General features: G+C 39.5%; 1 protein-coding gene across 1 annotated transcript in view; it reads right to left on the reverse strand.

Moving 5' to 3' along the window:
- The window catches only part of CDC20B (cell division cycle 20B), a 37,402-nt gene that overhangs the window by 1,105 nt on the left and 11,176 nt on the right, over nucleotides 1-25,121 (reverse strand). Inside the window, exons 3-11 of the mRNA XM_026498960.3 lie at nucleotides 20,453-20,681; nucleotides 19,360-19,490; nucleotides 14,461-14,554; nucleotides 12,629-12,745; nucleotides 10,239-10,435; nucleotides 9,016-9,110; nucleotides 6,317-6,542; nucleotides 4,320-4,445; nucleotides 3,745-3,862 (exon numbers count right to left, since the gene is read on the reverse strand). Of these exons, the coding sequence (XP_026354745.1) occupies nucleotides 3,745-3,862; nucleotides 4,320-4,445; nucleotides 6,317-6,542; nucleotides 9,016-9,110; nucleotides 10,239-10,435; nucleotides 12,629-12,745; nucleotides 14,461-14,554; nucleotides 19,360-19,490; nucleotides 20,453-20,681 (1,333 nt within the window). The remainder of the gene's footprint in view (nucleotides 1-3,744; nucleotides 3,863-4,319; nucleotides 4,446-6,316; nucleotides 6,543-9,015; nucleotides 9,111-10,238; nucleotides 10,436-12,628; nucleotides 12,746-14,460; nucleotides 14,555-19,359; nucleotides 19,491-20,452; nucleotides 20,682-25,121) is intronic.

Here is a 25,121-nt window from a genome sequence, read left to right on the forward strand (position 1 = left end):
ACTGATCATCTCCCAAAGAATATTTTGTGGAACAATAATTCTTTTTTTTTAATGATTTTTTATTATATTATGTTAGTCACCATACAGTACCTCCCCGGTTTCCGATGTAAGGCTCGATGATTCATTAGTTGCGTCTAACACCCAGTGCACCATGCAATACGTGCCCTCCTTACTACCCATCACCAGCCTATCCCATTCCCTGACCCCCCTCCCCTCTGAGGCCCTCAGTTTGTTTCTCATAGTCCATAGTCTCTCATGTTTCATTCCCCCTTCTGATTACCCCCCCTTTCTTTATCCCTTTCTTCCCCTACCAATCATCCTAGTTCTTATGTGGAACAATAATTCTATATGAGATTAATAGGTATTAAAAATGAAAAAACTGTTTAATGTTCACAATAGTTTGGGATCTCCAGGTTAAAAAAAAAATTAAACAGGATTCCTTATTTCAAGACTGCTTTATTTGGGAGAAGAGACTATAATCAGAATTTCTGAAACTTATTTGACCAGAGTCCTTTTAACGTGAACATCTCAGGTGGCTCATGTTCCTTGAAAAATACTTGGCAAAATCTATCCTAACCCAATAGTGACTGTTAATAGTCAAACCTTCAGACCAAAGCAGAAAAAACTGACTCCGTGAAAGGAGGCTGGGGCCTGGAGGATGGAGGGAAGGAAAGAGGTTGGGTAAGTTTTTGTTTGAGGAGGTATTTGGGGACACAGGTAAAATCTAGCTAGGTGGGTGGTCATCTCATAGAACCAGTACAGTTTATAACTCAAGTGAGATCTGCAACTTCAGAAGTAATCTCGTGCTCTGACAGCAGATTCTCAGCAGCAAGGAGTGCATACACGTATTCCACTCCTGAAGGAGACAAATATCTTAGATACTTGAGAATTTTTCCATCCACACACTTCACTCCTAATGCTCTCCTGCATGTTCACGTATATATACATGCACACGCCCCCAAAGAGACATGGGATTGGCCCTGGGTGTCAGTACATTAAAAAATTTAGATTCATAGATACAAAGTAGCTCCCTTATTTTACAGATGAAAAAAAATTCAGGAATATCAACTGCCTTGTTCCAGGTCACAGAGCTAATTAATGGCAGAGCCAGAACTGAATCAAATTCCATGCTCTAACCGTTTAGCCCATTCTCCAAACCCAGAGCAAAGAAGAATCTCTTTTCCTATGGAAGACCCCTGTCCCTTTTTTTTTAAATTGAACATTTGTAAATTAAAGCAATATAAATGAAAACCACTTAATTTAGTCAGGATAAATATAAAACATTACATGAATGCTTTTAAATTAAACCTTAAAGTCAATTCAATAAACACAGTAGGTGATAAATAAGCTTTCATTCTTTATTATGATGTGTTGAGATGAAGAGAAGGGAAGGAATAAAAGTAGAAAAGGAGTAACAGAGAAAAAAATTCCAAATCTTCTCCAAAGCAGGCTTTGAAAAATGTCTTGACTTAAAAAATGGACAACTACTTCCAGAATTTGTTAGGAAAATGGAGTTTGGATTAGAAGCAAAGGCATTCCTGAAACACTACTCTCACATTAGTGAAAATCTTAATTTACTAGATTAAGTGGGAAATGCCATCTTTACCTCAGACAAAGGTCATTCTTTAGGATTTACATCCCTAAATTCCAAGAGTATTATCACTGAAAGGATTGAAAGGTTTTTTTTTTTTTCTCTATGCAGCAGTCATTATAAAGGAGACCACCCATCGATGCATGTGCGAAGGACTGATGAAACCAAATCAAAGGCCAGATCTCACCTATAGGCTAGAAAGTTACCTACTCCTTGTTTCAATGCTTATAAATTTCAACTTTTATAGGGTGAGGGGAAGGATGATGGGGAGTTATCTTTCTTCTGCAGTTGGATGCGGGAGGCCTCTTCAACTGAATTTTCCCCCCAGAGAATCATGAGTGTGGTTAACAGGGTGAGACGAAGGAAAGGCGTGGCCATAATCTAGAACAGCCTTTTTCCAAGCTTTATGACCACAATCCACGGTTCAAAACTACACTTTATGTAGAGACCCCATATATAGACACGTATAAGGTACCGCACAACTGCAACAAAAGTTTCACAAAATAATGCCTACTTTTACATTGTTTCCATTCTCTACTATTCCATTTCATTTTTTAAATGCTAACCACCCTGCCACACATTTTGGGGAAATACTGCATGTGGAAGAGACTACTGGGTCAGAGATGAGCATTGGTGTCCGAGAGCTCAAAAGTAACTGCATCAGGGCGCCGGGGTGGCTGGGTCGGTGAAGCGTCTGCCTTCGGCTTGGGTCATGATCTCAGGGTCCGGGGATCGAGCCCCATATCGAGCTTCCCTGCTCAGCGGGAGGCCTGCTTCTCCCTCTCTCTCTGCCGCTCCCCCGCTTGTGCTGCCTCTCTCTCTCTGATAAATAAATTAGTAAAATCTTTAAAAAAAAAAAAAGTAGCTACATCTTCTCCAATCATAAACATGTTACGAGGAGAAAAGGTTAAATGTACTCTTTGGAATTCTAATATCAGTGAAGAAAAGCACAAGGCATTACAACTAAAGAACTTATAGCTTGTCAAGGTTAGAGAAAAAAAGAAAATGTACCGGTTAAGTTCATTCTTTATTGCCAGTATCAATGAACTGACTCCAGAATCTATCAGAGGATCCCATCTCGCTGAAAGACCTAATTAGCTCCTGGAATCATAGTTTTGTGAAGAACCAGGTTTAAGGCTTGATTAAAAATAGTTCTCTAGGGCACCTGGGTGGCTCAGTCCATTGAGCACCTGCCTTCAGCTCAGGTCATGATCTCGGGGTCCTGGGATGGAGCCCTACATCAGCCTCCTTGCCCAGTGGGGAGTCTGTTTCTCCCTCTCCCTCTGCCCATCCCCACCACTCATGGTCACTCTCTCTCTCTCTCAAATAAATAAATAAAATATTTTAAAAATAAATAAAATATAAAAAAATATTTCTCTAATCAGAAAAAATATCCCATGAATTGCATATCTTATGATTTAAAATATGCAAAGGATCAACTCATGTCCCTCCTACACTCATGCTTGGCCACCCAGGTAGCTCTGTCACGAGCTGCCTACATTTTTATTTACCAAATCACACAGTAAAACAGCTTAAGGATATCAAAGTCATTCTGAGGTCAGACTGACCAGCAGGAGCAGGAAGTCTTTCTGTTAAGGGTGTTTTGTTGTTGCCAAATAACATTCTTACAGTCTACAAAGAGAGTCACGGTATTATCACCATCTAACGCTGTATATATTTGGGGTTTTCGGTCTGTTTCTTCCCCCTGAAGTAAAGGCTCTGTGAGGGCAAAGATAATGTCTGTCTTGTTTACATGTATACCCCCAACACCCCCGAAAGTGCCCCACACACAGTAGACGCATATTAAATTTACCCACAGGTTGCAGCCCTGCTGGTTCTCCTGCAAAATAAGGAAAGATGAATTATGATACTAACCAGAGTTGAAGAAGAGTTTACAAACTATCTCTGATCATCACTGCTTCATCCGTGCACGTGTGCAAGAAGGAGAGGGCAGGACCGTTGTAAGTGATGAACAGTTTCAGTCAAATTCAGAAACACTCATCTATACTCGCCCTGAGGTTGTGGGTGTAAGCCTTTTTCCTCTGATCAAATAAATACTTCAAAGAGCCAGAGGAGAAGATTTGGGGCTTTTCCTGCCAATGACAGCTCACTTAGCTATGGGTACACAGCATTTTATTCACCTACGTACTTACCCAAAAATCCACGTGACCTGGCCAGACCAGGACAGGCCCACAGAGTCACATCGTTCTTGGGACTACCTTGGCCACTTGCAATCTCCTTTGTCTTAGGTAGCCAGATTAGGGAACAAATCTGTAATAATGGCCAAAAAAATACAGTTATGGCAATGTCTGATTCATTATGAATGTATTTCAAACAGATTCTAGGCAGTATGCTCTGTCCACATCTGTCCTCCAGTCCACAGCTGGGGTTAGGGTGTGCGAGGAACTACGTTAGCTCTAGGCAAGTTGATCCCAAGGCAACAGAAGACTAAGTATACAAATAGGTTTAGGCGCGATGACCCTGCAAATCTGAACACAAAGCAGTGCTGAGCAAGAAGGGAAATGTGGGAAATGAAGGGGGAAGGAAAGGATACACAGATCAGCTTGCGACTCCCAGAGAAAGGTTTTACAAAAACAGTCAAGAACTGAAATCCTTATAGACTCCGCGAGTACAGAGAGGCGTGTTTCGGTCCTGTGCTCTATCAGCTATCGTTTTCACGAGGTTCTAGAAGACCAAAGTGAAGGCAAACTCCAGCAGAGGTGTTTACCTGTGAGTCTGTGGTTGGGGTCTGCATGTTTTGCCCAGTATTTACGTCTAAGACACGTAAGTGTCCGTCTTCCATTCCGCCTCCAACAGCAAGGACTGCAGGCTGCCAGGGACACCAATCCATGGCCTTGAAAGTTCAAATAACCACACAGGCAGGTCAGCCTTGGAGCAAGTGAACTTGTGAAGGTGACACACTCAGGTGAGCAGGAGTCCAGAGGTCTGCTCGCACCGCAGCTCTCCTGGAGCTCTGATCTAAAGGCAGGAGCTAATGGCACTCTCTAGAGATTACGTCTAAGGGACTAGAAATCACCTGTTAGGTGCCTTCCTCAAATTTCTAGAATAATTACCAATATTTTAATCAAAGAAAAATTACCCAATAATGTATTTTAAAAACTACTCTCAACATGTCCTATGGGGCAAAATTCTCCTGCTGGAGTAGGTAAAAGGTGCCTCTAGACTCTGATTATGAAATGAAGCCTTTCTCTCATTTGTCTACCTGTGTCTTTAGGTTCTAGGTCAGAGAAGAAAACACAAAACAGAGCCACGCATGACTGCTCGCACCCCAAAACTCTCGTGCATTCAACTCCTAATACATTTCAAAAAGGAAAATTGCCTTTGATTTACTTACTTGTAAATAATTAAAGGTAATTCTGAAAAGTAAGATTTAGTATTGCATATTTATATTGGTAATTTAAATGTTGAGTAACAATAAGTTTAAAGGACACTCTAACAAATATTTCAGTTATATTTATCCATGTATCCTTATCTGCCGTCCATCCTGCCATTAACTGCCACGAGGCTTGGTTTGCTCAGGCTCCAGAAACTCTTGGTTCAATTCACTGTATTTCTGACAGCAAGGCACATAAGAAAGTAACTTGCTTTGCCTGGCTTGGGTTTTTCATGAGTTGGGTTTTTGTTTTGCTTTATTTTGTTTTTGTATTTTGTTTGCAGACAGAATATTTTACATACATTTTCCCTAGATTTTTTTCAGATCATTAATAATGGGAATTTGGATCTAAAATCACTCTTCATGTCCTGTGGACATTAAAAAACCACAAGCCAGAGTACTGAGCCATCACTCCTTAACAGCAGGTGCGACATGTTACACCCTCTACCAGGAAACTCCGTGGTAACTTTGTAAATTCTCGTTCTAACACATTTGCTCATAGTTAATAAAGTAGAACCGTTTCTTTGTTCTGTGAGTGATAAATATTCTGGGACTATGTTGAGGCCAAGACATAGATCTATGGCACCAAAGGAATGAAAGTATGGATTTTTTTTTACTAGAAATAGAATTTAAAATAGAAATAAAAAAACACTCCGCAGAGCATAGTAGAGTATTGGTTTAACTGTGCAGCACCCTTCCTCCTCCTTCTGACAGTGGGTTTTCTTTCATGGGTGTGAGTTCATGACCTAGGCCTGGATAGCCAGTGTACCCATCTCTTTGGCCACAGTTGTCTGCTGAGAAATGAGAAGGTGCCCAAAGTCACACCAGAGTCCTGCCCGGGACTTTTCTACCGGAGTTACAAGGAACGGTAGTTTCTTAATCCGTTCTCATCTGGGAGAATGTGAATTTAAAGCTGCTAAGAGCCATTTTGCCCACAAAATGTTGTCTGAATAAAGAATGGAACTCAACAGGGACAGGCAGAGCCAGGAGCCAAAGAGAGCAGGTTCTAATGACATTATTTAAAGCCCTAGATCTGGATGGTATTGGAAACAGCTGTATGTACCCAGGACTCCTCAGTCATAAGAGAAAATACATTTACTTTTTTGCAGAAGTTCAAGCTTACCTCTGCTTTCAGTTACTTACAACCACAAAATCTGACACATGGGGGCTATACATAGGGTTGTCTTTCAAGAGAATGATGGCAAAATCCAAAACAAATTCTGGGGGAAGAAAATCTCAAAGCATTGGCTTAATGGCTTTGTTCTCACATGTGAAGGATCCTCAGTGATCTCTGAGTGAAGAGCAACTTGGAAAGCTATTGGACGTCTTACCTTGACTGCTGTAGATTGGGGTATAACTTTCAGTGGCTGAACCTGGGCTTTCGCCCCCGGGTCATGCGGCCATATTGTCAGCAGTCCGTCACTACAGCCACTGGAAAGCAGCCTGCCGTCAGGGGACCACTTGAGAGCACAGACAGCTTGCTTGTGGTGAAGTGTTCCAACGTGATGCTGGGCGACCCGAACGTCGTGATGATAAACACGGCCCAGCCTCGACCCGCTGCACAGAGGTAAAGGGGCAGGTTTCTGACAGAAAGCTCCAGCCCTATTGCTAATAAGCATTTGAAAACATGAAGGAAAGCATAGTTCACACTATCAAAAGACCCCTCAGGACAGATTCAAGACACAGGTTTTGAACATTCGTTGGGTTAAGAAGGATAGAGTATTCTGCCTGGGTGATTGTTTTCACAAGTGAAAAAGATGTTTGTGGCTAAGTTTTAAATGTGGATATTGACATGATATCCTTTGACAGATATTTCTTTTTTTTAAGATTTTATTTATTTATTTATTTATTTATTTATTTGAGAGAGAATGCAAGTGAGTGAGAGCACGGGTGGAGGGGGAGGGGGCAGGGGCAGAGGCAGAGGGAGAAGCAGGCCCCCCGCTATGCAAGGAGCACCATGCCGGCTGGATTCCAGGACACTGGGGTCGTGACCTGAGCCGAAGGCAGATGTTTAACCGACTGAGCCACCCAAGCGCCTCATTTTGATAGATATTTCTAATGACTTTAATACGATGCAGACCCCCATGGGAAAGATAAATTTTGAAGCTTGCCATATTTCCCCAGGGAGTAGTTTATGTACTGAACATAAGAAATAGTACTTTTCTGGAATTCAGAATATTTCATATTATCTCAATGCAATGGTTTTAGTATCTATCTATTTATAGTGAAATGTCAGAGATAGAAATGTCCGATTATTTCCCTTTTCTATTAAGCTACAAACCCACTGTTATTGTTAATGTTACTAATATCTACAAAGAGTATAAAGCTATCCGAATGTCACAGCAAACTTCTGTGTGATTCTGATTCAGTGGATAATGTCTATCTCTAGTAGTGATTTGGATGCAAATAATGATAAAGATCCTATCACTTCACCAAAGACAATGACCTCTTTCTGGACTAATTTAATTTTCTCCAAGGAGCAAGTAAACAACTACCTACAATTATTTATGAAATTTCTCAAAATCTGGTCTCGTATTTTTAAAACCTATTCAGGCACCACACTGAGCAGCCTTCTGATGAACAGAAGTCTGCAGCCAGACCACCTGGGTCCAAAGCCCGACTCTGTCCCTTTTACTAAGCCTGTGACCTCAGGCTAGTGTCTCAGTTTATTCATTAAGAACAGGTTGGGGGGAGATTAGAAACTGCTCAGTCGCACTACTGCAGGGGTGAAAACACAGCTCTGTGCATGGAGAGTACATCACAATGCCCAGCACACATTACTCCAGAAATATTAGCTGCTGTAGAGGAAAGGATCTGCTCATTTTCCTCATGAGTAATAAAACTAAATTTAAACAATGCAGACTGTAAAAGGAATTCAAATAGAGAGCTGACCTCACTACCACAACTTTTCACGGTAAATAATTAGCCCATGTGGTATTTTGTTTAAGTGGCTTTAAGTTTGACCTGTATTCACAAAGTATTGAAATCTCAAATTTATATCTTAGCTACTTAAAGAAATTGTAAAAGACCCTGGAATTTATTTAATTTAAACCTACCTTAAGAACTACGGTATAAAAATGAATGGCAATGGGGCACCTGGGTGGCTCAGTCAGTTAAACGTCTGCCTCCGGCTCAGGTCATGATCCCAGGGTCCTGGGATGGAGCCCCACGGCAGGCTCCCTGCTCAGCGGGGAGTCTGCTTCTCCCTCTCCCTCTGCTGCTCCTCCTGCTTGTGCTCTCTCTCTCTAATAAATAAGTAAAAGCTTTTAAAAAAGTAAATGGTAATTATTAAAAGCAGTATATATTTAGATCAATTATGTAGGATTGTAGGAACAAGTCACTTAACTTATCTGGTTAAGTGACTGAAGTAGTTAGACTAAAACAGTAGTTCTCAAAAGTGATGAAGTGTCAGCATCACTTTGGAAATTAAAAATACAAATTATCAGCGCCCCTTCAGACCTACTGAATCAGGAATTCCCGGAGACAGACTAGCAATCTGTGTTGTAAGGAGCCCTTCAGGTGATGTTGGGCTCTCAAGTTTGAGAACCATGGAACCTAGCTGATCTAGGACGTTCCTTCCAGTTCTAACGTCTATGGATCTATGAATTGGACATGTGCCCCAGAAAGCTTATCATATTCCAAATTATTGATCCTGATAGCAATACATACTTGATTTCAACAAACTGTCCCTCTGGTAGGTATTACTTGGTACAGAGAAACTTTTTGCTTAAACAGAGTTTTACCTTTTATCTGAACAGTTTAGTGGATCCTGAACCTCACTTTCCAGAACCAGCATATGGTGCGGGCCCCTAGCCACCATGGTACCTGTGGCCACTGGACCACTTACATCGCCTGCAGACCAGGATATCCGAGAGGGTAGGATCATAACTGCTGCTCACTAATATCTTGTCTGGTTTGGGTCGGTTTTGGTTTTGCATTTGGTTTTAAATATTATTATAGTTCTGTTCACTCAGCCCCCATAAGCACTCTGTGAAACAAATATAATTTGTTCCACCAAGATGCTTCTTACCTGCTGAGAATACAGTGATTCCAGCTCAGAGCCCCAACCACTGACAAATGACCAAGCATATTTCTCAGCCGCTTTTTAGTTACCACATCCCATAACTGAAAGAATGAACAAGCAGAGTTACATAGCATTGTCTTTTTCACAGTCCACCGTCTTCTTAAAGGCCTCATAGCAATTAATGGTGCTACCACCAGTCTTTGTACTAAGGGGAAGCTCAGCTCCTTTAACCCTGGGCAGCATTTCTCAACCCTGTCTGATATGACATCACCTACGGAGCTTGCTATGGATGCTAGCCATTCTGATTTCATAATGGAGGTAGATACGGCATTTATTTTATGACATTTATTTTAAAGGTCTCCAGGTGAATTCAATGGGCAGCCACAGGTTGAAAATGGCTCTCACACTTCTAGTTTCCTCTAAATTGTGGAATTTCATTCTGGAAATCCACTGACAGGCTAAGAGACTCCTTGTCTGCCACCTATAAATGATACTCTGACCTATATGAGAAATGAGAACTTTGGTGTAAGAAGAAATCATGACATAACCTTCATAGCATCCAGTATCATTGTAGAGATGAGAAAGCCATGAGAGCCATCTGTGGCCCTCCAAAGTCATTGAACACATGAGCAATATTGTTCACAGTATGGCTAGTAACAGTAATACATGAGAAATTTAAACAGATTGAAGGAAACTGGGTACATTCTCATTTCAGAGAGCTTATCAGAAAGAAAAAAAAATCTACTCATTTTAAGTAATTCTACTCCTGATCATGATTGTGCAGAGAAAGAGCTGAAGGTTATCTTCCTCTCTCCAAAGTCTTAACCCTGGGGATTCTACAAGCCCAACTTTAATACAAGAGAAAAGACTTTTAGGGGCACCTGGCAGGTTCAATCAGAGGAGCAGGTGACTCTTGATCTCAGAGTTGTGAGTTCAAGCCCCACATTGGGTGGAAAGATTACTTTAAAAAAATTTTTTTAAATAGACATTAAAAAGGTAAATATGACAGAAAGATTGTGTGGGAAAAAAAACTAGGTAGAGTATCCTTAAGTCCTCATTAAATGTCATTCAGAAAAGAACCAGAATGCTATATCTTCTCACTCCCCATAGTTTCAAGTGCCACAACTAATACAGATTCTCTACTGTATATTAACTCATTATTAGAAGTCAATTTTAGTTATGTGGCAATTATACAGAGCACATTTTAAGCGGGGGGTGGAAATTGTTACTTGTACTTCTCCGTCGCTGGTGCCAACTGCCAGGCAGGTTCCGTCTTTTATCCAGGACACAGAAGATATATAGTTACAATTGTGACTTAGGTCTATATTTTCAATCACATTGTAGTTTTCCCCATTCCAGACGAATACAGAGGATCCAAGGGCTATAGCAACAAGATTTTGAAAATTCCAATCCAGAATATTCAGATCTATAAGAAAAGCAGTTCATAATAGCGTAATGATTTAGCCAAATAAAAAATATTTTCAAGTAACCAAATTTTTTGCAGGTAGATGAACAAAAGTAATACCTTTCTCATGGTCAGTTGGAAAATAGAATCACATACGCAAGTAGATTGTTCGAAGTTCAAAAATAAACACTAGAATTCTCTGTCAAGATTCACAGTCTAGGGGCACCTGGGTGGCTCACTCATTAGGTGTCTGGCTTCAGCTCAGGTCATGATCCCAGCGTTCTGGGATCAAGCCCCTCATTGGGTTCCCTGCTCGGCGGGAAGCCTGCTTCTCCCTCTCCCACTCCCCGTGCTTGTGTTCCCTCTCTCGCTGCCTCTCTCTGTGTCAAATAAATAAATAAAATCTTTAAAAAAAAAAGAGAGAGATTCACAGTCTAATGAGCAATAATGCTTACTATTTATACTCAAAAAAATAGTAAGCATTATACTCAAATATATTTATTTAGGGTCATTTAGAGAATTTGGAAGTTTTATCTACCATTATTAGAACCATGGATTTTATCTAACAGATCACTAAAAATTAAAATTTAGCATCTATATTTTTCATTGAAATTATCTGGCCTTTCTTTTTCTTTTTTTCTTTTTTTTCTTTTAATTCCAGTATAGGTAACATACAGTGTTCTATTAGTTTCAGGTGTACAATATATTGATTCAATAATTTTATACATATTACTCAGTGCTAATAATGATAAATGTACTCTTAATCCCCTTCACCTGTTTTACCCATCCCCGCCCCCCCGACCTCCCCGTAGGCAAGGATCAGTTAGTTCTCCACAGTTAAGAGTCTGTTCTTTGGTTTGTCTCTTCATCATACGGTGTTTGCCTTTCTCTGACTGATGTATTTCACTTAGGTCTACCCATGTTGTTGTGACATGGATGGGCTTAATGACTAAGCCTCCCAGACACTTCCATACCACATCTTTTTTATCCATTCATCTATCAATGGACACTTGGGCTGCTTTCATAATTTGGTTATTATAAATAATACTGCAATAAACATAGGGGGAAAGCATGTAACCCTTACAGAAACACCCCTGAACCTACAATATCCATATGAAAAATGCCACCATCATTTTAAACCAAAAATACCACCCAACTACAGTATATCTGGAAGAAGTGGTCACTGGCTTATAAGTGATACCTGGAAGTTCCTAGCAGTATTCTCTATCTTCTATTAGAACTCTCTGACTGCCAAAAGAAACTGTATTTGTATGATCACATATTAAAATGTATCCTATCTTCTTTTTTTTTAAATTGAGATACAGTTGACATATAACCCTATCTTATTTCTTATAAGACAAAAACTCTTATCCTCACTGATAGACATCAATACAAAACTATGAAGCACACCAGCTTTTTAGAGTAAAATTTATAACAATGGTAGAGTTTTCAATGTATGTAGATGCAAAATATATGACAACTGCAGTAACCTAAAAAAAGTTGGGGGATTGAGGGGACCCTATGTGATTGCAAAATTTGCATCTACCTCCTATTCACCAGTCCCCAGTGTGTCCTCTTCATTGCCATTATCATTAATTACCGACATCCTGCCTTTGCTGACATTGTTAACATTGCTGAAAATGCTCTATCTTCTCTCCCCCACTCCTCCAAATCCTACCCATTTTTCAAAACCCAGCTCAAGTCTGAACATCTCCACAAAGTCTTTTTAGACAAAGATCCAAAGATCACTGAACTACTTATACTCATTATAGCCCCTTTTACCCCTTAATTCATTATTTCTGTTCTACACTAGCATGTTGGTAGAAGTTCCATGTGAGTTAGTCCTGTCTTCCCAACTAGATTATAAACTAGGCACACAACAAGAAGACCCATGTGGCTGTTGGACTGATTAGATATATCTATGTTTAAAATATATGCCTAAGAATAGGCCCTCATTCTCACAGTTCATTCTAACACCATTTTAAAAAATGTACATTTCTTATACCCCACCAACACCAACAATACCCATTCCAAACATGAAATTTGCCCAGGGAAAAGCCAAACTACATTAACCATATTTGGATAGTACAGCTTTGGGACATAAGGCACAAGGACCATTGGGTTCTTCCAGAAGCAAATCTCAAGTTTATGCCACAGCACAGGATACATTTTGTCACTCCAACTTTTCAATTCATGATCTAAACAGTAACTTACAATAGTCATTTCGAAGACCAGTATGATGAATCTTCACTTCTGGTTGGAGTATGGAATAGTCTATATCACGGACTCTTTTAAGATGGAAGGATTCATCTCTGACTCCATCTCCACAGCCTATAAAGAACAAACAGTTCCACGTATCTTTATGATCCCAGAAGCATAACATTTATGCAGGTATTAAGACATAGCAAAGTGAAAAAGAAAGTAGTGATAAAACTGAATTACAAGTTGCAGGAGAAGGAAAGGAAAAAAGGACTTCGGTATTAATTTAAACAAAAATGTAACAAATATTTCATGGCAATTTTTAATAAAAAGCACGTGAGCACCAGACCTAAATGTAACAGATCTTGTGGGAAGCACACAGAAACACTATATCATACTTTGAATATCTATTCTGTCACTTGAGATTTTTAAATCACAGTAATTTTCACATATTTGTCTAGCACATTGACCATTACCTGACACAAGTAAGCCCTACTCTGAGTCTTCAGCAATAAATATCTGTTGATTCATTTACTTTGGCTCTTGTCTCACTGTTTCTGTAGCAGAGCACACAGAGTTACTTCTGGCTAGCTTTACCCATGACTATCTGAGGTCAGGATCCTATCTTGGGTTCAGTTTTAATTCTCATCAAAAGACTCACCTATGTCTAAACCACAAGCCACCATCGTTTCATTTGTGATCACACAGAGAATGACATAAATTAATAGGCACTGAGCCCACCCAGGTGAATCTGTGGTCTCTACGACCACATGCCTTCTGATAAAAAGCCTAAGAGCTTCACAAGAAGTAGATCGTTACTCACTGCCTCGGTGTTAGCCACAAAGACCTGCAGTTGTGGGCAAAACTTAAAGGTTACTAGAAACACTCAAGCATCTCCAATAAAGGTTTTTTGAAAAAACTAGTACAAACTTCCAGTTACAAAATAAGTCATGGGGATGTAACGTACAGCACGGCAATTACAGTTAATAATACCAGATTGCATATTTGAAAACTACCAAGAGAGTAGATCTTAAAAGTTCACATCACAGGAAAAGAAATTCTATAACTATGAATGGTGATGAATGTTAACTGGACTTACTGTGGTGATCATTTTGCAATATATACAAATACTGAATCATCGTTTTACACCTGAAGCTAATAAAGATGACCCTTGAACAATATGGGTTTGAACTACATGGGTTCACTTACATGTGGATTTTTTTTTATAAATACCACACAGTACTGTAAATGTATTTTCTCTTCCTTATAATTTTCCTAATAATATTTCCTTTTTTTCTAGCTTACTTTATTGAAAGAATATAGTACATAATACACAAGATATACAATATATGTGTTATCAACTGCTTATATTATTGTTAAGACCTCCAGTCAACAGTAGGCTATGAGCAGTTAAGTTTTGCGGGAGTCAAAGTTAGACACAGATTTTCCCCCATATGAGAAGTTACTTTTTAGAAGTGTGATCTAAGTAGACTGAAGGAGGTGAATGAAGCAGGAGAACTAAGTTCTTACCTACTATGCTAGAAAGTTATGATAACGTCTAAAATCTCAAGAGCAGTTTACAAATATTACTTAGAAAATAGATGTAAATACGAGGGGGAAGAGCTGGAAGTGTAAAGGTGGTTGCCTGTAGGAAATGAGACTTGGGGATGGGACAGGTAAGGCGGAGAATTAGGAGAATGATTGAAATTTTGTAATTATTTTTATTAGTCTAACAAATATAAAAATAATATATCCCAATAATATATTCTAAGATAAGGAAGAAATTAAGGAGGCAAGGAGAGAGAAGGGTAGGAAAGAAGGACAAACAGAAAATCTTTGGCCCATACCTTTCCAGACACATTGGGATTGCTCACAGAGCTGCATTTGCCCACTAACCCACTGAGCCATCTTTTGGGTCGAAAATAGCTGGTTTAGGCATTTCTGAAAACAAGCAAATAAATACTTCTCTAGAAACATACATGTACATCTCAGATGTTGTGCAAGATATAGTGTTAAAACTGATAACTCACTAGGAAGTTCCAAGTTTCCACATTATCAAACCCAAGCTACAATTGCTATTATTTACTTCCTAACCAATGTGTAGTGAACACGATGCTGAGCATTTGACATGTATTATTTCTAATCTCCCCAACAACTCCATAAGCCAGCTATTCCTCAAGTAGAATAAAATCTTCTTTTATTCTTCTAGCCTAAAAATCCTTTTAGCCCACAAACCAACCAAAGCCCAGTGATATCATCAAAGCCTGCAAGAACTAAAATGTCATGATAGTTCTAGTATATTGTGAAATTGAAAGACCTTCCCAAGATAACAAAGTCGAATGTCGGTAAGGCTACTTTTTTAAGGAAGATTTCTTTCAAGGGGAGGGGTCCTCTCAGCATTCAACCTCGAAGTATTCTTTCAGTCTGTTACTGAGATTTTCTCTGGGACTTAATTTTCTTCATCTGTAATATGTCAGGACTGAATTAATCACCTTAAATGTCCTTTTCCATTAACACCTTTACCTGTTAACAATGGGAACATCAAAAAATAAATAAAAATAATTAATTAAATTTTTTTTAAAAAATGGAAACATCAAATCACAGAGACTTTAAGTAACCTGCCTCAGTTTCCATGAACACAAAAGCCTGATTGCTGTCTCTTTGGGCCAGTATATAAAAAGCATTTCTGACCTTCTTACACCCAACTTCAATCAAAAACAGATAAGAAAGTTAGTAGTAAGTGTAAAGAAAAGAACTTACTGGAATTTTGTAAAAACATTTTAGTGAATAGTTAAAGCAGAGACAATTCCCTTTTTTCCCCTTCATGATAATATATCTAATTGTTACATGTAAAACAATCATGCGATCACCATTAAGTCATCCAGATGTGTCTCTCGCAGGCATCACTGTGAGATTTTGGTTTTCTTCCCAGATATTTTGTCTTTGCCGTCTGGTGAATCATGGATTTTTAGGTATTCAAATTAGAACAATCAATGATAAGCAGGGTTTCCCATTTTTAGCATCCCTGGCGTTTGACAGGAGATGATTCATTGCTGTGCATTACAGGAGGCTTAGCAGCTTCTCAGACTGTCTACCAGCTGCCTTCCCCCTAGGTTTAATGATCAGAAATGTCTTCAGACATTGTCAGATGTCCCCTAGGGAGAAAAATCACACCCATTGGAGAACTACTGATATAAAATAACAGTCCTAAAATCAGTGTAACTCTTCAGAGAGTCACTTCTTCAGAACCCCGTAATTTGCGCAAAGCTGACCCAAGCATTGCCCAGCACGAGGCACTTCTGTTCCATGTACCCAAGGGTGCTCTTCCCTCAGTTAGATTTACTTATTACTCTAATGAACAGCTTGGCTCAGAGCTGACTATACATAATAATTTTGAACATCTCCGCAGCTTTGCAGGCCCTCGTCGTAGAAACACCCTCCGCGTGACCTCTGAGGACCGCTCGAAGACACACAGTTCCTGTCATTGTGAAACATCTCACAGCGTATCTGCACCACTCCTGATGCTCTTTGACTTCTAACTGGTCAGGACAACAAATGCCTGATATAAAGTAGTGAAATAGTTTCCATTATCCCCTTCCCAAGTTCTTCAGTGATGCTGGGACAAAGCTCTGGCCGGATAGCATTGCTGTGACAATGGTAACTTGCTGACACCATGGTGACCACACGGTCAGAGCCACCTACTTTGATGCCACCAGTTCCATAGCGCCTAGGGACAAGGGAAGTCATGAGGTCGAGGCAGTAAAAACTCCAGTCTGCAAGACGTAGAGTGTGGAAAGGCAGTGGTGCTAATAACCTGGCCTGGACGTAGGGTCACCGTGCCCCTAACGACATAGAACTCCCTGGCCATCTGCACCTCCAAACCCTTAACCAGCAGTATAGCACTTGGCAAAAGACCTAATCTAAGATGTTTGTTTTCAATTTGCATATGATTTCAAATAATTAAATTTTACATTCACATGATTGTTCCTCTAGGAAGGTATATATGCCAAACACTGGAAGCACAAACTAAATGAGTAACTTTGCCTAAACTGAGGATGTATGACTTTCCTAGTTTAAAGCTTTCTAAATGAAACCCTGATTCCTTCAGAAGCTCTTCACTGGATTTGATAAACCCAAAAACATGCTAGTGATATTATTGTGCCCAAGGATTTAGATCAGATTCCTCTAAGATCTTAAAACCATAATAAGTATGATACTTAAAAGAACTAAATTAACTTAGTCAGGAAAAAAAAAAAAACAACAATAACAAAAACTTAAGGGAAATGTTTAAAAGACCATTTTATAGGGGCGCCTGGGTGGCTCAGTTGGTTGAGCGTCCGAGGCTTGGTTTCGGCTCAGATCATGATCTCAGGGTCCTGGGGATGGAGCCCCGCCTAGAGCCCCGCCTCGAGCTCTACAGGGCTCTGCGCTCAGCGGGGATCTGTTTGGGATTCTCTCTCCTCCTCCCTCTGCCCCTCCCCCCACTCGCACTCTGCCTCTCTAAAATCATCTTTAAAAAAAAAAAGACCATTTTATAGAGGAAGAATTTAACTTATCCTGAGAGACCCCAGAGGGTAGACCAAGTCATCAAATAGTTGGAAAGGATTATACAAGAAATTTTTTGGCTGAGGGAAAGCATACCATAATATGTATAATTTCACTATATTTTTAATCTTTACCTCTTTAAAAAAATCTTTATTTTTTAATTCAAGTATAGTTCACATAGTTTTATAAGAGTTTCAGATGTACACTATAATAATTCAACAATTCTATACATTCCACAATGCTCAACATAAATGTACTCTTCATCCCCCTCACCTATTTCACCTGTTCCCCCTTACCCACCTCCCCCCTGGGAACCATCAGTTGGCTGTCTATACTTAAGAGTCTGTTTTTTGGTTCATGTCTTTTTTTCTTTGTTCATTTGTTTTGTTTCTTAAATTCCACATGAGTGAAATCATACGGTATTTGCCTTTCTCGAACTTACTTCACTTGGCATTATACTCTGTAGCTGCATTTGTGCTGTTGCAAATGGCAAGACGTCATTCTTTTTATGGATGAGTAATATTCCACTGTATGTCTATGTAGATATATATTTGTATACATATGTATTTATTTATATGTGTATATGCGTAGCACGTCTTCTTTATCCATTCATCTATCAGTGGATGCTTGGGTTGTTTCCATATCTTGGTTATTATAAATAATGCTGCTGTAAACATACAGGTGCATATATCTTTTTGAATTAGTGTCTTTGTTTTCTTTGGGTAAATATCCAGTAGTAGAATGACCAGATCATATGTTAATTCTATGTTTAATTTTCTGAAGAATGTCCATTTACTTTTTCCACAATGGCTGCACCAGCTTGCATTCCCACCAACAGGGCGTGAGGGCTCCTTTTTCTTCACATCCTTGCCAAGACTTGTTATTTCTTGTCTTGATTTTAGCCATTCTGACAGGTGTAAAGTGGTATTTCATTGTGGTTTTAATTTGCATTTCCTGATGATGAGTGGTGTTGAGCATGTTTTCATGTGTCTATTGGCCAGCCATAGGGCTTCTTTGGAAAAATATCTGTTCATGTCTTCTGCCCATTTAATTGGATTATTTGGTTTTTTGGTGTTGAGTCATATAAGTTCTTTATGTATTTTGGATACCAATCCCTTATCAAATACATCTTTTGCAAATATCTTTTCCCTTTGATAGGTTGTCTTTTGATTTCGTTGATGGTTTCCTTCACCGTGCAAAAGCTTTTTATTTTGGGATAGTCCCAATAATTTGATTTTGCTTTTGTTTCCCTTACCGAAGGAGACATATCTTAAAAAATGTTTCAACAGCTGATGTCAAAGAGATTACTGCCTGTTTTCTTCTAGGAATTTTATGGTTTCAAAAATCACATTAGGTCTTTAACCCATTTTGTGGTTATTTTGTGTATGGTGTAAGAAAGTGGTCCAGTTTCATTCTTTTGCATGTTAGCTGTCCAGTTTTCCCAACAGCATTTGTTGAAAATGCTGTCTTTTTCCCACTGCATATTCCTAACGCTTTGTAAGTTCCATACAAATTTTAAGATTGTTCTAGTTCTGTGAAAAATGCTATTGATCTTTTGATAGGGGTTGCGTTAAATCTGGAAATTGCCTTTGGTAGTATAGACATTTTGACAAGATTTGTTCTTCCAATCCATGAGCAGAGAATATCTTTTTATTTGTTTGTGTCATCTTTAATTTCTTTCATCAGTGTTTCACAGTTTTCAAAGCACAGCCCCTTTAACTCCTGGGTTAAGTTTATTCCTAGATATCTTATTGTTTTTGGTGCAATTGTAAATGGAATTGTGTTTTTAATTTCTCTTTCTGATGCTTCATTATTAGTATATAGAAACGCAACAGATTTCTGTATACTTAATTTGTAACCTGCTAATTTACTTAATTCATTTATTATCAGTTCTGATAGTCTTTTGATGGAGTCTTTAGGGTTTTCTCTATATAGTATCATGTCATCTTAATCTTTACCTTTCTTATGTTTCATTTTCATTCTTTTGATTGATACTAACTAAACTTGTATATTTGTTGGGTATTATATTTCTTTTACAAAGTGCCCCTATTCATGTCCTTCACTCACTCATTTTTTCTGTCAGGAACCCATCATTTTCTTACTGGTTTATAAGAGCAGCTAAGCCAGTTCCTTCCTCATATTTGGGACTCGATTGTCTGAGCTTCTCAGGACATGAGATCATCAGTTTTCTCTTTACCTACCTGGCCTTTCGAGGCAACATTTTCATCCCAGCCTCTGTCCAGGGCGTGAGCTGCCTTGCAAAAATGGAGAGCAGAGTTATTTGTTTCTAAACTCCCTTTGATGGGGGTCTTCAGTGGTTCTTGGTAGGATCCTGCAAGAAAGACATTTAGCTTTTAATTTGTTTTTCAAAACAAGATGATCACTTTGGTTGGTGGTCAATCCATTGTGTCTGTCACAATAGAATGTGAAGACACAGGCCCTCCTCTCTCCAAAAATCCTGGCAGAGGTGGGTAAAAGAGGAAGGGCCAGCAAGCGCCTTATCCAGAATGCCAGGGTCATAAGTGAGCACTGCGTCAGTGGCCTCTGTAGGAAATGCCAAGATTAAAGACCTGACTCCCACTGCAGCAGTGGCAGAAATGCTCTCTCTCTGCAGGGAAAGAATGTATTTGCACATCTGAAGAAAGGATACAAAGTGTTCCATAGTTTAAGATGATGGAGCAAAGGTATCTGGTTTGCCCAGGCTATGTATGATCATCCTGCCAGGAAATCACTGTGGGATGCTTGTTTCCTAATCATTGGTATCATGAGCAAATCACTTTGCCCCTCCCTCTCTTTTTTATAGAAAGATGCTGTAAGGGTAGTTTGAGATAACAACAGTGAAATACTTTCTAAGTTAAAGTAATAACAGAGTCAATGTCATTTGCATCATTATTATTCATATATGTTCTCTTCTCAAGATTGAGAAAGCCCCATACCAGACTTTTTAACTGCACAGAAAACCCTGTCATGTCATCCGCTAAAACTGGGTATCTTCTATGTTCATATCTCTTGTTCATCAGAGGGGCCAAGGGACCACTGAAAAATCTTATACAGAGAATTGTAATCTTTACAAAAGGAATCATGTACCAATGCAAATCTCAGAAATGCATCTAAAATACAAATCCCACGCCCCCTCCCGCCCCCACAGCACCACCTTGGAAATTTCTTATTCAAAGGAAGAAGCAGCACTTGATTAATGTGATACTAGATAGTTTCTAGGAGACAAAGATTCTCTCAGGAATATCTATTTCATTAACGTTTTTTAAATAGCCTCTGCAATGCCTATTATCTCACCTAGAATCAAAGTCTCTTTCTCAGGCGTTATCTTCAGCACGGATGCAGAAGCTTCTGGGAGGTAGGTGGTGGAAAGCTCTTCCCCAAAGGAGCAGGTTTCCAGATCCCTGGTTTGGCTTTGGCGCCATCTTGTGGTAATTGGGCTACTGGCAATGGGAGCCCCCTCCGACAGCCTCTTCACAAAGTTGCTCTTGAAGCTGGAATATGTAGTCTTAACTTCATGAAATACCTATTTAAGATATTAAGGGGAAAAAGCTGTAATTTATGGTAGCCTCAATGATGCAAAAGTAGGTATTCCTTAAAGGAGAATTATAAACAACTCATCTAGTACAAAACAAATTATATATCAGGTTTTTAGCTTTTGTGACCCGAGAGAACGTAATTTTATACATATAAATGTGTGTGTGTGTGTGTGTGTGTGTGTGTGTGTATACTTAGAGCCTCTGTTCAAGGGTCTCAAGACATATAAAAGCAGCTTAGGGCATAATTGTGTTTACAGTCATTACTATTATATATCAATATAAAATAGGTTGAAATAACCCTATATATTAAACAGACAAAAGGTTTATATAAAATCACAAAATTGCAAATCCGGAAATAAACAGCAAGTTTTTAGTCCAAACTTTTCATTTCACAGATGAGATAACTGAGGCCTAAGTTGCTCAACATTCATCTCATTCCCTCTGAGAAACCCCAGGAGTTTGGTATTTACAGATCCTAAAATGGTGAACCAGGCCATGAATCTACGTGAAATTAAAATGCAAATGACAAATTGGAAATATATTATATTTTCATTTTTTATTTATCTTTCAAAATAATTTATTTATTTGACAGAAAGAGAGATCAAGAGCACAAGCAGAGGGAGAAGCAGGCTCCCAGCTGAGCAAGGAGCACAATGCAGGACTCTATCCCAGGACCCTGGGATCATGACCTGAGCTGAAGGCAGACGCTTAACCAACTGAGCCACCCAGGCATCCTAGAAATATATTATAATTTTAATAAAATGTCAGGCATATTAGATTAATATATTTATGTAAAGGACTCTTGAGAAATTGAGACAAATTTACAAGCCAAATAGAAAAAAAATAGGGCATACGGCCTAAAAAGACAATTCACAAAAGAGATATATAAATGCCCCCAAAATATTCAACCTCACTAGTAATCAAAGAAAGGCTAATTTAAAATAATAACAAGATGCTAGCAATGATTTTTTTTTTTTAATGACAAGCCCCAAGTTTGAAGGCTGTAGAAACAAACACTGGCATTCATTGTTGGTGGAGCACAAATGAGTATTTGGAAAGGACAATTTGGCAACATGTGTCAAAAGCCTTCAAATATGTGTATAACCTCTACTGACCCAACGACATCACCTCTAAGAATGTAAGGAAGAAATAAAAAATATGAGCAAAGATGAACACCACCAAAATCTATTGAGTGCTTACACGATATGAACCCATATGTTACAGGTTTACACACGTTCATATTTAATCTTCAGAAACACCTGTGAAGCAGGTCTGTTATTTATTCCCACTTTACCAGTGAAGAAACTGAGGTTTAGAGGTTAAGTGAATTGCTTCAGACCACACGGTGAGTCAGTGGAGATGTTATACCCTAATCTCATCTGTCTGACTCCACAGTCCACACTTCCGGCAGAGAACATGGGGTTATTACTGCAGTATATACGCTCATAGGGGCAAAACGATGGGAAGGACTCAATGTTTACCAATGGAGAACTGACCAGATAGGCATCCTTAAAAAGGAATACTCTGCAGCCATTAGAAATTAGGACATACATTAGGGAAATGCAAATCTAAACCACAATGAAGTACCACTTTACACCCACTGGGCCGTCTTTAATCAGACAGATAGACAGACAGATAGCAAACAAACATTAGCTAGAATGTACATTGCTTATGGGGATGTAAAGTGGTACTACGGTGGAAAACAGCAATTCCTCAGCAAATTAAACCTAGAATTACTGTATGATTGAACAATGTCACTGCTAGGTATAGACCCAAGGGAAATGAACGCAGGTACTCAAACTCAAACGCAGGTACGTGCATGTTCGTGGTAGCACTATTCCCAACAGCCAGAAAGTAGAAATAACCCAAATGTTCATCAGCAAAGAAATGGACAAGCCAATTGAAGATGATATATGTTTATGTATGTATACATATATATAATTATTTATTCATAAATGATATATCAGCTAAGAAAAATGATCAAGAACTTTCACACCGACAATCTTACACGGTATTGGCAGGTGCGTGTTTCTCTGGCTCATCTCCTGTCACATCCCCCATGCCATCTCCTCACCTGGGTGCTTTTCCACAAATCTCTACCAGGGTAACTTCTAGGCCGCCTTCACAGCTAGGATCAGCCATTGCGTGAGGAAGGTGTCTCTGACCTTCCCTTCCTCCCCATTCCAGACTGGGTTAGGCAGTCTGTGATAGCCGAATAATTGCAATGGTTAATTCTGTGCGTCAACTTGGCTAAGGGCTGCCCAGAAAGCTGGTGAGACATTTTTTCTGTATGTGGCTGAGAGGGTTTTTCTAGTGGAGATTAGCATTGGAGTCAGGAGGCTGAGTAAAGAGATCCACCCTCACCATTGTGGGTGGGCGTCATCCAATCCACTGGGGGCCCCAATGGCACAAAAAGGCAAAGGAAGGGCAAATTTTCTCTCATCTTGATCTAGGACGTCCATTTTTTCCTGCCCTCAGACATAGGAGCGCCTGGATTCTCAGACCTTCGTATTCCTTGATTTACACCAGCTGCTCCCCAGGTCTCTGGGCTTTGGACCCAGAATGAATTACACCACCAGCTTCCCTGGTTCTCCAGCTTATCAGTGGCAGAGTGTGGGACTTTTCAGCCTCCATAACCTCGTGAGCCTCACACGTATGTATTTACGTATATTCCTTTGGTGGTGTTCCTCTAGAGAATCCTAATGCAATAATGATTATTTTTCATTGCACGTGAGGGAGAGCTGATAGCAGTGAAAAGGACTGACAGTATTAGACACCCACCACCAGAATATGAATCAATAACATAATGAGATGACCTTTTTTTTTTAAGCATTACAAATTTAGGTCTCATTAACGGAAAAACAGTGTCCAAAACAAGAGCGAGGGAACCCCAATTTTCTCTGTGCTGGTCAGGACCCATCTGGAGAACTGTGTCCAGCCTTGGACCTGTTCTGTAAGATGAACAAGCCAGGATTCTAAACCTGAGCTCATTTAGAGGAAAGGGACTGCAGTGACTCGAGGTCAGGGAACACAGCAGTGGAGCAACACGTGAATGGAGTGAAGGCACCGGGGGTATTTAATCTAGAGGAAAGAAGACCCATAAGGACCTATCTTCAAATATTTAAAGGAAGTTCTTTGTGCTGAGTAAAAATTTGCCTCCTCTCTTTCATTGGTCCCGGTCTTGTCATAGCAATACAAAGTAAATGTTTCTTTGTTTCGTACATTGCCTTCCTTTAGATATTTGAAGCAATGGTTTCGCCTCGACTACCCCAAGAGCACACACCACAGACGCAGGGCGCAGAGGCAGAGCTGGCATCAGCCTGAGCACACCCTCTAGAGCCCAAAGATCTCGTGATGGGAAAGGGCACTCCCACAGTTTTTCAGACCTTTCCGAGCGCTTTTTCCTAGCCTTTTCTGTAAACACAACATGACCCCAAGAGTCAGGCCCTTAATTGGAAACTTGCTGTGCGTCTTAGGGAAGAGGCTAAGGTGACCCAAGGACTGCAGTCCTCAATTTTCCCTCCATTCCTACCCCTGAAATTTTCAACAGTAAAGTTAGGCCTCCTGTAAGAGGCAATGGCCATGGGAAAATAAAGATTTAAAAAAAAAAAAAAGAAGAAGCAACTAGATGATGCACCCGAGGAGAGGTGTGTTTGGGGGGTTTCCTTGTTTGTTTTTGCCTTCTTGGTAGAATTGTCTAACTTCATTGTTAAATTCCTGATTTATTATACAGTTCACTATTTTTTCCATCTCCAGGTTGCAGCCCACTGGTGAGCCATGAAATCATTGTCATGGGTCAGAACCAGGCTGTTTTAAAACTGCCAAAGGTGTATCAACATTCAAAGGGGAAGTGTTGTTTAATGAAACTTCTCAGTTATATAGGTCTGCGTCCTGAGTTAAATTGTAAAGTGCATTTCTTACTGGGGGTCATGATCAAAAATTTGAAAAACACTGGACTATAATTTGCTTTATGATAGAGGAGGGTTTTTTTAAAGACTTCATTGTGTTTGATCTGTTTATTTTTACTATATTCACCGGGCATTGCCTTAATTAGATGAGCTAAGACTCAGCAGCCCCTTCACCTATTTCTCTGCCCTTTCCACTTTTCTAGAACTCATGTAGCAAGTGTAATGAGTACGTATAATATTAAATTTCTTCAGGCTATACATCATATTAATAGACCACATTTAATCTACCCTCTGAACTAGTCCTGGGTGGCATTTACCCACGCCCCTACATTTAACCAGTTCCTGGGAGTGTTCAATCCACAGCTTGAGCCCCACAAGGGCACCATCTTCTGGTGAAATATTTTGTCAGGAGAATGTGAAAGAGCTATCAAAAAAGTCCTGATTTTTCTAGCAAAGATTGTAATGGGCATCATAAATACGTTGGAATTCTTTAGCACTCTTAATTTTATCCAGGAGTTC

The sequence above is a fragment of the Ursus arctos genome, unplaced genomic scaffold (genome assembly GCF_023065955.2).
Source record: "Ursus arctos isolate Adak ecotype North America unplaced genomic scaffold, UrsArc2.0 scaffold_5, whole genome shotgun sequence".
NCBI lineage: Eukaryota > Metazoa > Chordata > Mammalia > Carnivora > Ursidae > Ursus > Ursus arctos.